At 48.1% G+C, this 16,474-nt stretch overlaps 2 protein-coding genes across 6 annotated transcripts in view; one reads left to right on the top strand and one right to left on the bottom strand.

The window, feature by feature from the left end:
• Positions 1-16,474, bottom strand: part of LOC119975763 (mediator of RNA polymerase II transcription subunit 12-like protein) — a 640,706-nt gene that overhangs the window by 456,840 nt on the left and 167,392 nt on the right. The window lies entirely within an intron of this gene.
• Positions 11,187-14,630, top strand: gpr171 (G protein-coupled receptor 171). 3 transcript variants are annotated; one of them, XM_038815610.1, is made up of 3 exons: positions 11,187-11,452; positions 12,688-12,958; positions 13,181-14,630. In XM_038815610.1, the coding sequence occupies exon 3, from the start codon at positions 13,228-13,230 to the stop codon at positions 14,224-14,226; it is 999 nt and encodes a 332-aa protein (XP_038671538.1). In that variant the 5' UTR covers positions 11,187-11,452; positions 12,688-12,958; positions 13,181-13,227; the 3' UTR covers positions 14,227-14,630. The 3 variants fall into 3 exon arrangements, with proteins under 3 accessions (XP_038671538.1, XP_038671539.1, XP_038671537.1); XM_038815611.1 differs by lacking the exon at positions 12,688-12,958; XM_038815609.1 differs by lacking the exon at positions 11,187-11,452 and having other exon boundaries at positions 12,417-12,958.

Here is a 16,474-nt window from a genome sequence, read left to right as displayed (position 1 = left end):
GTGACGAGCTGCATCAGTTCCTGCTCAGCAAGGGCATTGCCTCGAGCAGGACAACCAGCTACAACCCCCGGGGAAACGGGCAGGCGGAGAGGGAGAATGGGACAGTCTGGAAGGCCGTCCTGCTGGCCCTATGGTCTAAAAATCTCCCCCTCTCCCGCTGGCATGAAGTCCTCCCCGATGCCCTCCACTCCATCTGATCGCTACTTTGCACTGCAACTAATGAAACCTCCCATGAACGTCTCCTTGCCTTCCCTGGGAAGTCCACCTCCAGGGTTTCACTCCCAACATGGCTGGCAGCTCCAGGATCCGTCCTCCTCCGCAAGCACGTGCGGCTCCACAAGGCGGACCCGTTGGTCAAAAGGGTACAGCTGCTGCATGCGAACCCGCAGTACGCCTACACGCCTCCACCTGCCTGATGGTCGCCAAGACACAGTCTCCCTCAGGGACCTGGCACCAGCTGGTTCCCCCCCCCCGTAATTGCCCCAGTGCCACCCATCCTCTCCCCAGCGCATCTCACCACAGCCCCCGCTCCAGAACGATCCGTCCTCCCATTGGTTCCACCCAGGGATGAAGATGAGGACTACACGTTCCTGGAGTCACAGGCGACCAAGCCGGCGCCTGCATCACCACCGGGACTGCGGCGCTCAGAACGGAGGATCAAGGCACCCGACCGGCTAAATTTGTGAACTTTCACCAAACTGTACACTTTAAACATGCTCACATACCATGTAAATAGTTTTTCCACCATCCCTGCTGGACTCTTTTTTAACAGGGGGTGAATGTGGTAGTCACCACTTTGTATAATACGTATACGAGAGGTAATGCGGTACGGCTCCTGTACTACAGGTAACGGGGTCGATCCCTGCCTGCTGGCTCCACCCAGTAGGCGGAGTATAAATGTGTGTGCTCACCGAGCTGCAGCCATTTCAGCAGCAGCTGCAGGAGGCTACACATCTCTGCTTAATAAAGCCTCGATTACTCTCTACTCTCGTCTCGTCGGAATTGACAGTGCATCAGTGAGCTACCCTTGCAGTGAGCCGGCATGGATGCAACGGGCTGAATGGCCAGTGTTGTGACCATTCTGTGATTAGAATTGACAGGAGCCCAACTAATGAATGGTAATGCATGAAAGCAACAGTTACTGGTGAAACATTTGCATTCAGATCACAAAACCTGGACCATGGGGTAAAGTGTGAAACAACTGTGACTCGTCAAATCAATCACGATCAAAGGGTAAATTGATAAGTTGGCAGACAGTCCATCTGGTGCCGGATCCCTCCTCCCTTGTTCCTCCACCTCCATCACAAGATTCTTGCAAGAGACATGACAACCGCATTACAGTATACAGCAGATCACCACAAATTTAGAGACATGCTCTGGCAAGTATTAGGGCTCCTCTTGAGTCGGACAGACAGCTGAACCTGTTGTTTTAGAACAATGGTTTGCTCCACACTATTTCTGGTGGGAGGATGACTCTCATCCCCACACGTGTTCAAGTAGCAAAGAGGGGTCCTGAGCCACAAGTTGAGCAGCTAACCCTCATTGTTAATTCCAACAGTTGTATATTGAGGAGGAATAAGTCTGAAGCCAGCCTGCACTTTAAAACAGGTGACAGCAAAACAAAGTCACAGGCTCTCCCAGATTGAGAAGGCGGGGCCTTCATGAATAACCTCAGCCGCTATGGGAATTGAACCCACGCTGCTGGAAAATCCAACATTGGCACTCAGCGGGTATTCCTCAACACTAAGCAGCCAGCCTCTGGTTCATTGTTGTGGCTCAAATACATGAGGAATAGCTGAGAGAATAGGGTGGAAGGCCGCAACAGTCAGCATTCTCCAACACGATGTTCTGCGCATAGTCGCATACCAACTGCACATCCTTAAAGTGTTGATTCCCTGCAGTTCCAGTACATCTCACATTAAGACGTGGCACCCTCAGAGCCACATGAGTGCAGTCGATGCCCCCCTGCACCATTCAAAATCACAACATCTGGCTCCTTCTGCTTAGGGAGAAATCAATGAAGTCCCCTCCCCTGTTGGCCAGGGCCACTGTTACCTCCAGAAGGCAGTAATGCACAGTGAACTTGGACAGACTGGCAATGCTGCCAGCGCCAGCCATGAAGAATTGAGGTATAGAAATTGAGGGTCTCAGTGACATTGGTAGCGACTGGCAGGGGCCGTCCTCGCCCTGCTCTACGGCTGTGGATCCTCTGATAGGAGGTGTCATAGTTCAATTATCACCTCCTTGGTGAATCACAGCCACTTACATCATTGCTCCTGTCTGAGGTGGTGTAAGTGCAGTGCTCCCTGAACACGCCAAGCTTTCTCTTGAGAGCCCTCCTCTTCCTCTGTAGCCTCCGTAAGTGAGAGCAGGCTCTCTGCTCAGTGGACTTCAAAAGCCAATCAACTCCTGGGCAAAGTCCAGAGTGACTCCTTCCCAACTCCCAAAAACATTTCCAAAATACACCAACGCAGTACACAGCACTTGCACTAACACTGTAGCAGCAAAAGAAAGTCAAAAGCACATGGACGCATTTAGATGAGCACTTGAAATGTGAATAGCCTGGTTTAGCACAGTGGGGCAACAAGGCAGAACAAGGCCAGCAGCGCGGGTTCAATTCCCGGACCGGCTACCCCGAACAGGCGCCGGAATGTGGCGACCAGGGGCTTTTCACAGTAACTTCATTGAAGCCTACTCGTGACAATAAGTGATTATTATAAGTGCCACGGCACACAAGGCTATGGGCCAAGTGCTGGAAACTGGGATTGGAATAGATAGGTGCTTGATGGCCAGTGCAGGCACTGTGAGCTGAAGAGCCTCTTTCTGTGCTGTAAAACTCTATGGCATCCCCTGAAAGCCCAATGCTGAACACATTAAACACATTGCTGTGGGTGTGTGTGGCAAGATGGAGGAGGAAACAGGGGCTCCCTCGCAAAGCTCAACACCTGTTCTGCTGTAATTGTTTGAGAGAAGGTATTATTAGGACAAGCGAGCTCCAAAATAGCAGTTCAGGCACCAAATTGCTGTTAAATGTTGATGATGCCCCAAATGCCTTCCCTGCTCGATTCTAGTGCACACTTGGCCAATCCACATTGGCCCCTTCTGAGCAAGACACGTCATGCCAGTAACAGATTGGCCATCATTCTTGGGGTCTCTGAGCTTCTTTGGCACTGATACCAGCAACGCTGTTAGACTGAATTTAGTAGCCCCTGTCTCTTCCCCCTGCTCTCCAACTGGACTGGTAACTGATAAAGAAAGATGAAAAATATACAATTTTGCATTCCTATAGTGTGCGGCACGTGAGGAAAACATCTCCTGCGAGTTTTATGGTTAGAGGATGAGCAAGACTAGGCACCAAGAAGGGTTAAAAATGGAAAGTTTAGGATGCACGGGTGTCCTTAAAACAAACTTTAAAATATACCACCTCAAGCTTAATTAATAAATTTAAATAGCAATGGTGTTGAAATTCACATTCTAATCCTTTGTCACAAGAAATGAAATCTAACATACACGCATGCAGATCTGCTTTGGTAGGCAAATATCATATTTGCCATCTAAAGCATATTACAATTTTTAATCAATCCAGATTGCATGACACAAAAACTCATCAGCACATGATTGCTGTACGCACGTCAATATCCAACATGAGTCACCTGCACCTCCAGAACATAACCACAAGATGATTTTGCAATCACTCACGCTGCTGAGTCTACAAGACAGCAAACACAGACATGGGGCGGGACGGGCCACTCCGGCGCCGAGGAGTGGCGTGAACCACTCCGGCTTTGGCCGCTCTGGAGGTGTGGAATCCTCTGCACCTTCAGGGGCCAGGCCGGCGCCGGTGGGGCTGGTGCCACGCCAACCGGCGCCAAAGGGCCTCTGCCGGCCGGAGCGAGTTGGCACATGCGCAGAGCGCCAGCGTGTGCTGGAGTCATCCCAGCGCAAGCGCAAGGGGGTTCTTTGCCGCACCAGCCATGTCGGAGGTTCACAGCGGCCGGTGCAGAGGGACAGAGTGCCCCCATGGCACAGGCCCGCCCGCAGATCGGTGGGCCCCGATCGTGGGCAAGGCCACCGTGGGGGCAACACCCGGGGCCAGATCCCCCCGCAACGCCCCCCCGCCCCAGGACTCTGCAGGCCGCCCATGGAGCCAGGTTCCGCCGGCAAGGACCTGTTGTGATTTACGCCTGCGGGACCCGCCAAAAACAGGTGGCCATTCGGCCCATCACAGGCCGGAGAATCGCTGTGGGGGGGGGGGGGGGGGGGGGGGGGGGGCGCTGCCAGCAGCCACCGACCGGTGCGCCGCGAGTCCTGCCCCCGCAAAAGCCCCGGCGCCGGAGAATTTGGCAGCCGGCAGGGGCGGGATTCACACTGCCCCCGGGGATTCTCTGACCCGGCAGGGGGTCGGAGAATCCCGCCCAATATGTCTGCTATTCACTCATTGAGTTGGGCAGCGCGGTGACATAATGGTTAGCACTGCAGCCTCACAGCACCAGGGACCTGGGTTCTATTCTGACTCTCGGTAATTGTCTGCGTGGAGTTTGCACGTTCTCCCCGTGTCTGTGTGGGTTTCCTCAAGCAGCCCCGGTTTCCTCCCACCGCCCAAAGCTGTGCGGTTAGGTGGATTGGCCATGCTAAATTGCCCTTTAGTGTCCAAAGTTAAGGTGGGGTAATAGGGTTATGGAGATGGGGTGGAGAGTGGGCTGAAGTAGGGTGCTCTTTCAAAGGATCAGCACAGAGTCGATGGGCCGAATGGCCTCCTTCTGCAGTGTGGAGATTCTATGATTTACTTTTTAGTATAAATATAACACAGATTTGCCATGGTATTGTTCAAGGTAAAGGAGAGAATTCACACTTTTACAACAGGAATATTACACGGTGCAATTGTTACGATCTCTGTAGAAATAGAAAGTCCAAGTACTAGTTATGAAATAACACATGAATTCATGTTTTTGAACAAAACTTCTACAGTACAAGAATTAAACATTAAACACGACTGAACTTACATTACATTTTGTAATTACTGGTGTTTAAACCCAAAATTCTCAAGAACATAAATAATTTAATTTAAACCCAGTTTTCATCCACCCAAGAGTTTCTCTAAAAACTTTGCAGGCCTTGAGGATCAATTCACTTTTCCCGGGACCAAACCAAGGTGTGTCACAGCACTCAGGAATTCACTTTGGTCGTCCTCGGTGTTCCCACTATTCTCTGAGGCATAAGATTTCTTGGGGTCTATCCACTAGTATTCGGCAGTGTGACCCTTCAACTCTCCTTCACTATCCAATAGGCAGCACGGTAGCACAATGGTCAAAACTGTTGCTTTATGGTGCCAGGGTCCCAAGGTTCGATTCCCGGTTTGGGTCACTGTCTGTGCGGAGTCTGCACATTCTTCCCGTGTCTGCGTTGGTTTCCTCAGGGTGCTCCGGTTTCCTCCCACAAGTCCCGAAAGGCATGCTTGTTAGGTGAATTGGGCATTCTGAATTCTCCCTCAGTGTACCCGAACAGGTGAAGTGGGGGATTTTCACAGTAACTTCATTGCAGTTTTAATGTAAGCCTACTTGTGACACTAATAAATATTATTATTATTACAACTCAATCAAGGGCCTCATACACATTCTTGCTTAATGGCTTTAAATCAGAAAACATCCTTGATCTCTGATAGCCCTCTGCTGGGGCTTCCACTGCTTTACATCTCCTGGTAGAATATCTGCCTTATCCAACCTGTAGCTTAATTTTCTGGAAGAAATCGTAGAGATAAAACCCAATAAAAGAGTATCTTCCTGCATAGCCTATCTCTATAGCAATTTGACACACCTGGGTTGCTCCAGACTGAAATTTGAATCATTATCATAAGCTTCCAAAACATCTCTTTGATTCTGAGACCCACGTGGCATGTTTATACGTATCTCTTATAGAACCAACTGCAATCTTAACAGGCTCACTGGCTCTATCAAGGAGCTCAGATAAGTCACACATTGTTTACACGTTGCTGTCAAAGCTTTCTTGATCTGGGGAGATAACATGAATAATTTAAACTTCCCCGGTGTACACCCCGACTTGAAATCATTGCCCGAGATGCCTCGAGACCAAAAGTCTCCTCCAAATAGATCCAGAAGCCACTCGATATAAGACAAGGTTGTGAATACACATAGAACATACAACATTACAGCACAGTACAGGCCCTTCGCCCCTCGAAGTGCTGCACCAACCACTGAAACCACTCTAAAGCCCATCTACACTATTCCCTTATCATCCATATGTTTATCCAATGACCATTTAAATGCCCTTAATGTTGGCGAGTCCACTACTGTTGCAGGCAGGGCATTCCATGCCCTTACTACTCTCTGAGTAAAGAACCTACCTCTGACATCTGTCCTATATCTATCTCCCCTCAATTTAAAGCTATGTCCCCTCGTGCTAGACATCACCATCCAAGGAAAAAGGCTCTCACTGTCTACCTATCTAATCCTCTGATCATTTTGTATGTCTCAACTAAGTCACCTCTTAACCTTCTTCTCTCTAACGAAGACAGCCTCAAGTCCCTCAACTTTTCCTCACAAGATCTTCCCTCCATACCAGATAACATCCTGGTAAATCTCCTCTGCACCCTTGCCAATGCTTCCACATCGTTCCTATAATGTGGCGACCAGAACTGCATGCAATACTCCAAATGCGGCCGCACCAGAGCTTTGTACAGCTGCAACATGACCTCATGGCTCCGAAACTCAATCCCTCTACCAATAGCTAACACACCATACGCCTTCTTAACGGTAGCACAAGTGGATAGCACTGTGTCTTTACAGCGCCAGGGTCCCAGGTTCGATTCCCCGCTGGGTCACTGTCTGTGCGGAGTCTTCACATTCTCCCAGTGTCTGCGTGGGTTTCCTCTGGGTGCTCCAGTTTCCTCTCTCAGTCCAAAGACGTGCAGGTTAGGTGGATTGGCCATGATAAATTGCCCTTATTGGGTTACGGGGATAGGGTGGAAGTGAGGGCTTAGTGGGTCGGTGCAGACTCGATGGGCCGAATGGCCTCCTTCTGCACTGTCTGTTCTCTGTAAGTTTCTATGTAACCCTATCAACCTGGAGGGCAACTTTCAGGGATCTATGTACATGGACACCAAGATCTCTCTGCTCATCCACACCATCCCAACAACATCACAGGATGATCTTTGTTCCGACATTACCCTGGTTCACCAAGTTTCACACATTATTTAAATATTCAATATATTTTATACAAAAACATTTCCAAGCAAAAGTCATTCCCCAGAAACAAATGAATTTGGAAAACAGAAAATATAATGCACAACCTATTATTCTGCTGCAATGGATCAGTGAAAATGAAGTAGTCTAAATATGTGTAGGTTAGGTGGATTTGCCATGCTAAATTGGATAGTAAAGGGTACTGTCCAAAGGTATGATTACGGGTAGGGGTGTGGGCCTAGGTCAGGTGCTCCTTTGGCGGGTTGGTATTGAAATATCTGAAATGGCTTTACGTACGGGAGCAACAGGAAAACAACTCAAACACCGAGCCACGTAAGGAGATATGGGGGCAAATGATGAAAAGCTGGGTCAGTATGGTAAGTTTAAATTAACAGCTTAACGGAGGATAAAGAAAATGAGTGGCTGATGACAGCATTTTCATTGGGCATATATATTTACATAGAATTTACAGTGCAGCAGGAGGCCATTCGGCCCATCGAATGGGCAGCCGGGTAGCACAGTGGTTAGCACTGTGGTTTCATAGTGCCAGGTGCGATTCCCGGCCTGGGTCACTGTCTGTGCGGACTCTGCACATTCGCCCCGTGTCTGCGTGGGTTTCCTCCAGGTGCTCCAGTTTCCTCCCACAAGTTCCGAAGGACGTGCTGTTAAGTGAATTAGACATTCTGAACTCCCTCTCCATGTACCCGAACAGGTGCCAGAGTGTGGCAACTCGTGGCTTTTCGCAGTAACGTCATTGCAGTGTTCATGTAAGCCTACTTGTGACAATAAAGATTATTATTATTATAATTTAGGAAGTAGGCGTCTGAAGGCATGACCACTGATAGGTTCATAAGTTCACAAACCTCTCATCTCTGGAATCAATCCAGTGAACCTCCTCTGAACTGCCTCCAATGTCACATCTTTCCCCAAATAAGGGGACCAAAACTGTGCACAATATTCTCGGTGCAGTCTCGCCAATGCCTTGTTTTGTTGCAATAACACTTTTGTACCTTTATACTCAATTCTTTTTGCTATAAATGCCAAAATTTGGAGTGATGGAAAATCGGCCGGGACTGTAGGAGCGCAGAGATCATCGGCGGGTTGGAGCATTGAAGGAAGCTATAGAGACATGGAGGACTGAGGAATATGAATGCAAGTGCATAAATTACGAATCTGAGGCAGGGTGGGACCAGCAGCCAACGGAGGTCAGCAAAAGACAGGGTCAATGAGTGAATGTGACTTGGTGTGGGTTGGGTTATAGATGAGCTGAAATTGATGACGGGTGGAAGGTGGAGGGAATGGCCACATGATGATTGGAATAGTCGCGTTTAGGAGGTAACAAAGACCAAAAGTTTCTAGGCTCCACCCCTGTGTGGAGTTCACTACTCTTAGGGTTGAAGAAAATCATGGCACTCCTCATAGCACTGTGTGGGCCTCGACTGAGAACATTATTGGACGCGGTTACGACCAAATAACTTCCTGAACAATATTCATTCATACAGAATGAACGACGGCTACACCTGTGAGATATTGCAGGATTGCTGGCGTCAAACTATGGAGTTCCATAGAATGCCGACAGTGCAGAAGGAGGCCATTCAGCCCATCGAGTCTGCCCTGACCCTCTGAAAGAGCACCCGATCTAGATCCACTCGCCCGCCTATCCCCTTGCATTGACCATGGCCAATCCACCTAACCTGCACATCTTCGGACTGGGAGAGGAAAGAGGAAACCGGAGCACAAGGAAAAAACCCCCGGGGCCAGGGGTAGAACGTGCAAACCCCACCCGGACAGTCCCCCCCCCCCCCCCCCCCCCCCGAGAGCGCAATCGAACCCGGGTCCCTGGCGGGGCGGTGAGGCAGCATTGCCAAGCGCTGTGCCACTGTGCCGCCCTTTGTACTTTGGGGGGTGGGGGCAAAGAGAATTGGAGAGAAGGAAGTTGGGGACACCTGCTTCAAGAAGACCACCATTATACCGGTACCAGAGAGGAACCAGGCAATGTGCCTCAATGACTACCACCCGGTGGCCCTGACGTCAGTTGTAATGAAGGGCTTCGAGAGGCTGATCATGATGCGCATCACCTCCATACTCCCGGAACACCTTGACCCACTTCAATTCGCATACCGTCGCAACCGGTCCACATCAGGCGCCATTTCCCTGGCCCTACACTCATCCCTAGAGCATCTCAAAAACAAGGATTCCTACATCAGACTCCTATTTATTGACTACAACAGTTCCGCCTTCTGTATCCCCTGCCCGATGGAAGAAGTTGGAAGAGTGAGTAAGCTGGGTGGGAGGGATCCTTGATTATGCTGCCCGCTTTCCCCAGGCAGCGGGAGGTGTAGATGGAGTCAATGGATGGGAGGCAGGTTCGTGTGATGGACTGAGCGGTATTCACAACTCTCTGAAGTTGCGCCTTCAACACCATAATCCCAGCCAAGCTCGTATCAATGCTCCAAAACCCAGGACTTGGCTCTCCACCTTGCAACTGGATCCTCGATTTTCTGACCAACAGACCACAATCAGTAAGAATGAACACCAACACCTCCTCCACAATAGCCCTCAATACCGGTGCCCACACAAGGCTGCGTACATAGCCCCCTACTCTACTCCCTGTACACACACGACTGCGTGGCAAAACTTGGTTCCAACTCCATCTACAAGTTTGCTGACGATACGACTATAGTGGGCCGGATTTCGAATAATAACGAGTCCGAATACAGGAGGGAGATAGAGAACCTGGTGGAGTGGTGTAACGACAACAATCTCTCCCTCAATGCCAGCAAAACTAAAGAGCTGGTCATTGACTTCAGGAAGCAAAATACTGTACACACCCCTGTCAGCATCAATGGGGCCGAGGTGGAGATGGTTAGCAGTTTCAAATTCCATGGGGTGCACATCACCAAAAATCTGTCCTGGTCCACTCACGTTGACGCTATCACCAAGAAAGCACAACAGCGCCTACACTTCCTCAGGAAACTAAGGAAATTTGGCATGTCCACATTAACCCTTACCAACTTTTAAAGATGCACCATAGAAAGCATCCTATCGGGCTGCATCACAGCCTGGTATGGCAACTGCTCGGCCCAGGACCACAAGGTACTTCAGAGAGTTGTGAATACCGCTCAGTCCATCACACGAACCTGCCTCCCATCCATTGACTCCATCTACACCTCCCGCTGCCTGGGGAAAACGGGCAGCATAATCAAGGATCCCTCCCACCCGGCTTACTCACTTTTCCAGCTTCTTCCATCGGGCAGGAGATACAGAAGTCTGAGAACACGCACGAACAGATTCAAAAACAGCTTCTTCCCAACTGTCACCAGACTCCTAAATGACCCTCTTATTGACTGACCTCATTAACACTACACACTTTGTGCTTCATCCGATGCCAATGCTTATGTAGTTACATTGTATATCTTGTGTTGCCCTATTATGTATTTTCTTGAATTTTGTTTAATTCCCTTTTCTTCCATGTACTGAATGATCTGTTGAGCTGCTTGCAGAAAAATACTTTTCACTGTACCTCGGTACACGTGACAATAAACAAATCCAATCCAATAAGGGACGTGGTGAATGAAAGGAAAATGAAAAAATGAAAATCGCTTATTGTCACGAGTAGGCTTCAATGAAGTTACTGTGAAAAGCCCCTAGTCGCCACATTCCGGCGCCTGTCCGGGGAGGCTGGTACGGGAATCGAACCATGCCGCTGGCCTGCTTGATCTGCTTTAAAAACCAGTAATTTAGCCAAGTGAGCTAAACCAGCCCCTGCTTCCCACGTTTCGCAAAAGGAGGAAAAAAAGGAGTTGCAATTCTTGTCTAGAGGTTACACATAGAATCTGTCCTGCAACATTTGTGAAATAACGGTTGGGGCACTGGATGCAACGTACAGGGAAGCATTTCGGGGGGGATGGGGTTGGGGGGGGGGGGGGGGGTGCTGTCAGCCTTTTTTTTAAACAGAAGACTCTGAAAGGATGTAGAAGAGCCAATCGTGCAGGAGGTGCTCGGGTGCAGAGTGCAATACCGCGCGCACACAGAGCACCAGCAGCTCAGTTTCATCGACGTCAATCAACTCATTCTCAAACAACCGCACATCCCACGGAAAACCATACTCTGAAAGAAGAGGAAAACATGAGCAAAGAGGAGGTTAGATTTCCGCACGACACCGCCGCTGTCGACAGCACAGTACTGGCGGCTGCTGCTCCACCGCCTGCACCGCAGCTCCTGAAGCTCATTCAGAAAAAAAATCCACTACGGTAAGGAGTCACTTTCCTTTTCTTGCTCTACCTGGGGGGGGGGGGGGGGGGGGCATCAAAGGGCTGCTGGATTGTCTAAAGCCATGGGAGGCCGGGGCCGCTTTTATTGTTTTGCAAAACTGCAAGCATGACTGGGCTATGCTCAAACGGTTGATGTTTATTTTTCCTTTTTTATACATTTATACATGGTGTTTTAAAGTTTAAGCAGCGCAGGATGGGAATGGTTTAACTTGCTCTGGACCGTGTCAGACTGGTTTGCGGTGACTTGAATCAAGTTTCCAAGCTTTTCCACCTTTCTGAAGTCTCATTCTGGATGGGTAGGGGAGTTGCAATTCTGGGAAGGATTGTATTTCTTGCCCGTCCACGAGGCTGCAAACTTGTCCCTTTCAAAGTGAACACACCCAGAGATTGAACAGAGCCAGCCTTCTCAATGCGTGGGGATTCCGGGATTTTAAGGGGTTTTTTTAAGGACCCTACGAAAATTAATCTTGCTTTTTTTTCTCTCTTTCTATCTTTTCTTTTATCTGCAAACATAAAAACGCAGCAATAACGTGAATTGATTTGCTCTCTCCATCATCATTAAATTGCAAAAAAAAATAATAATAGTTTGCTCCTTCTGAACGATTTGCGGCACTGGCGTGCTTTAATGTTGCTGCCACCACCTATCTCTGAAGCCTAACCTGTTTCACTTCCTCCTCCTCCACTGTGGTTGTGACATCAACGTTTCTTTCTGGCTTCCTCTTTGCAGAAGCGAATGTTTAAAAGGCTCCTCTGGTGTGTTTTTATTTTCTTGAGAGGGGATTGGGGGGGAGATTGGGGGACAGACAGAGGTTCTGAAATTCCGCTGCAAACTCAGTTTGCCCCTGAGTAATTGTGTCCCCTCCATCAGGAGGCTGAGCTCTGTGGGCAACATAACCGGGGGGGGGGGGGGCAGGAGGGGCTTCAAACTTGTGAGATGGAGCTTGGGGAGAAAGTAAAGGTTTGTCTTTGCAGTTGAGAGATTCTTGGTAGCAGGGCTGACCATCCACACGGTTCAAACTTCAGAAAGACAGCAACTCCACGCATTCTGGTAAACCGTAAAAGGGCGATTGGTGAACGAGAAGTGTGAGTAATCAGGGAAATTCAGGCAGGGAGCACAGCATAACTGGGAATGTACAGGGTGGTGGGCGTGTAAAAGTTACCCAGATGACGAGACAAGAGGTCAGATAACTGTGTCTGTCGATGTTTAACTTCAGAAAAGGTCACCGTGAGCCTTCCACTGCCGAGCAGGTGACCCATTTCCTGACTCAGCCAAGCATTTCCTACAAGCGGAGTTAAGACGGTGGGGTCGATTCTTCCTTTCTCAAACTCAGATGAGCAACGGAGGGAGATGGGGAGGGGGTAATCTGCCGATTTAACACACCCGTGTCCCCCCCCAACCACCCTCACTTACATGCTGGCAGCAACTCCAGGGTCAACAAGAATCAACCTTCATCTAACATTTCAACACGTTGTTTTATCAACACAGTAAGTCTGGTTTCCTTTCGTGGTTTATTTGCTGATGGTCTCTGAATGTATCTTATTTCGGTCTCGCTCACCCGTGACTGTGTAACCCCCCCCCCCCCCCCAACACTCAGAACCCACGTCCCATGTCAGAAATGCTTAAATAATTGATTGTCTTTGACTTGATTTACAACCGTTCCAAAAGTTATTTTTCAATCTAATTTTTCTCTCTCTCTCTCGTTTCAGCTCTTAGAACGTTAGGTTTCACTTTTTTTTGCTTGAAACTTCACACAATGAATTCGGAACCATCCAACAACTCCAGTGCACCTTGTGTAATCAATAACAATATGGAGGCTTTCACTTATTTTTATTACTTAATCTTCCTGATTGGCATCATTGGGAGTTGCATCGCACTTTGGGCGTTTATTAGCCAAAGGAAGGCCAGAAAATGCCTCAACATCTATCTGATTAACCTACTGACTGCCGACTTTCTGCTGAGTTTGGCCCTGCCTTTCAAAATAATTGTGGACTTGGGCATTGCTCCGTGGGGTTTGAAGATCTTCCACTGCCAGGTCACCGCATGCCTCATCTACATCAATATGTATTCGTCAATTATATTTCTGGGCTTTGTGAGTATTGATCGGTACATTCAACTCTCGGGGAACTCGAGGTTCCAGCGGATTCAGGAACCAGGTTTTGCAAAAATGATGTCTGTTGTGATATGGGGCATGGTTCTGTTGTTGATGGTGCCAAACATGGCGATCCCTATCAAAAGCATTGAACCGAAGCCTCTTCTGAAGTGTGCGGAGATAAAGATCACCCTGGGACTGCACTGGCACGTCCTCACCAATTTCATTTGCATTGTAATATTCATGAATGTCTCAGTGATGCTCCTAACCTCCAACTTCCTCGTGGTGAAAAAACTATACAAAAACAAGGACAGAGAGATTCAGAAAGACGTGCAGCAAACTCTGAGGCACGTTTTCATCCTGACCGGCATCTACATCATTTGCTTTGTCCCGTATCACATTGTTCGGACTCCGTACACACTAAGTCAATACAAACCAGTGAAGGACTGCAGCGTACAGCGATCCCTGTTTTACGCAAAGGAATCCACCTTCCTCCTGACTGTCCTCAATCTTTGCTTAGACCCCATTTTGTATTTCTACCTCTGCAAATCATTCCGGTCGAAAATTACAGAAACGTTTGGATCAACCAAAGAGACCAAACGCAAGAAGAAAAGCGAGGATGAAGAGGGAAGAAACGAGACCAACTTAACACTGTGCAGTTAAAACGGACGTGCTTCTGTATCCTCCACCCCCCCCCCCCCCCGACAAGAAGTTGTACAAAGTAGAAATCTCAAAACCCGTCGCTGTAATTTTAAAAGGAGTTTTTGAAGCTTTTAATGAGATGCCACAGTTTTCCTGACAAATAAGCTGCCAAAGAGGCTTGCTGAAAGAGGCTTTTCTGAGTCTCTCCGATGAAGCAAACTGAAATGAGAAAACTCATCGGAATGCAAGAAAAAATGCAAAATGCTGAAACTGTACTTGCTACAAAGGATATATATATATAGTTTTGGCCATCTTTGAAAGAATTCAGCTCATGCAATGTGTAGCTAACTGTTATTCATATACAAAGTGCTATGTGGGGTCTTATTTTGTATATATTATTTAATTAAACTTGAGTTTAATTAAGAGCTGATTGGATAAGTGATTATAACTGTGGTCAGGATATTGACGTGAAGAGCAAGTATCTCTTATCTTGTCTCCTATTTCATCTTTGAGCTTCAGTTATAATTTGCAAGTATTCAATTTGATACGTTGTGTGGTTGTGTAGGCTGGATTATTTATTGGGCAGATGGGGACATAGATGGCAGGTGGGCATAAGGGGTAAAAGCAACAAGCAAAAAGAGTCACTTTGCAAAAAATAAATTGGGGGGTGGTTTGGCTCAGGGTTGGTACTCTCGCTTCAGAGGCAGACTTGAACGTATTGTCTAAACCACTTGTGGACAACCTATGGCCCATCTGGCTTCTGAGTGCGGCCCACAAGCCATTTTGTTGACCGTTGTCCACACGCAGGGTTGCTACATTCCGCTGTTTTCCATCCTTGTAGTTTTATTCTTACTGAGCTGATTAGCACGTAAAGCGAGGGCAAGTGAAGGGAGGTGCATGCTGATTGCACAACACATCATGGGAAAGTAGTGGCATAGTGCATTGTCACTGCACCAGGATTCTGGGGAGCCAGGTTCGAATCCCACCATGGCAGATGGAGAAATTTGAATTTGATTTTAAAAATAACGTGGGACTAAAAAGTCTAATGGCGACCAACCGTTGTTGATCGTTGCCGAAACCCATCTGGTTCACCAATGTCCTTCAGGGAAGGAAAGCTGCCATTCTTATCCAGACTGGCTTACATTTGACTCCATTCCCACAGCATTGTGCTTGACTATTAAATGCCCATAAAACATGGTCAAATAGGGCTGGGCACTAAATGCTGGCCTATCTGATTGTGCTATGTGGATAGCACAATTGCTTCACAGCTCCAGGGTCCCAGGTTCGATTCCGGCTTGGGTCACTGTCTGTGCGGAGTCTGCACATCCTCTCCGTGTGTGCGTGGGTTTCCTCCGGGTGCTCCGGTTTCCTCCCACAGTCACAAAGATGTGCGGGTTAGGTGGATTGGCCATGATAAATTGCCCTTAGTGTCCAAAATTGTCCTTAGTGTTGGGTGGGGTTACTGGGTTATGGGGATAGGGTGGACGTGTTGACCTTGGGTAGGGTGCTCTTTACAAGAGCCGGTGCAGTCTCGATGGGCCGAATGGCCTCCTTCTGCACTGTAAATTCTATGATTCTATGATCTAGCGACCCACATCCCATGAACGCATTTTTAAAAACATTGACAGTGAAAGCCGTGCGTTCCCTCTGCGTCTAAAATGTAAATTCTTCTTTTGCTTTTACCATTTGAAGCTGATGATAGTTCTATTAATATATGAATGTTCAGCATTTTCTATAACTCATTATGAAATATTCGGCACGTATTAAATATATTTAATCTTATTCATGGGTCATGGTGAGTGAACAAGCCCAATTTCAGTCTTGTGGCCCACTGGGATGCAGGGGCCACTCATACAGCCCACTGACTAGCCGAAATGGCTGATCACTGATCTAATCAGACACTTCCTTCAGATCGGTCATTAAAATTAAGGTTCTGCTGCACCAGCTGCAAGTGGATGCCTGGAATTCCGACACTCAAATAAAGAAAAGGGAAGGGCAGCACGGTAGCACAGTGGTTAGCATTGCTGCTTACGGCGCTGAGGACCCGGGTTCGAATCCCGGCCCTGGGTCACTGTCCGTGTGGAGTTTGCACATTCTCCCCGTGTTTACGTGGGTTTCGCCCTCACAACCCAAAAGATGTGCAGGGTAGGTGGATTGGCCACGCTAAATTGCCCCTTAATTGGAAAAATAATTGGGTACTCTAAATTTATTTTTCTTTTAATAAAAAAATTTTAAAAATAAAGAAAAGGGAGCTCCTGAACTCAGTATC

Source organism: Scyliorhinus canicula, chromosome 13 (genome assembly GCF_902713615.1).
Source record: "Scyliorhinus canicula chromosome 13, sScyCan1.1, whole genome shotgun sequence".
NCBI lineage: Eukaryota > Metazoa > Chordata > Chondrichthyes > Carcharhiniformes > Scyliorhinidae > Scyliorhinus > Scyliorhinus canicula.
Note: the sequence above shows the minus strand (reverse complement) of the source record. Positions and strands in the feature narration are given on the sequence as shown.

Bases quoted from the DNA above. Each gene is read 5' to 3' on its own strand.
- gpr171 (XM_038815611.1), top strand. From the start codon at position 13,228: ATGAATTCGGAACCATCCAACAACTCCAGTGCACCTTGTGTAATCAAT.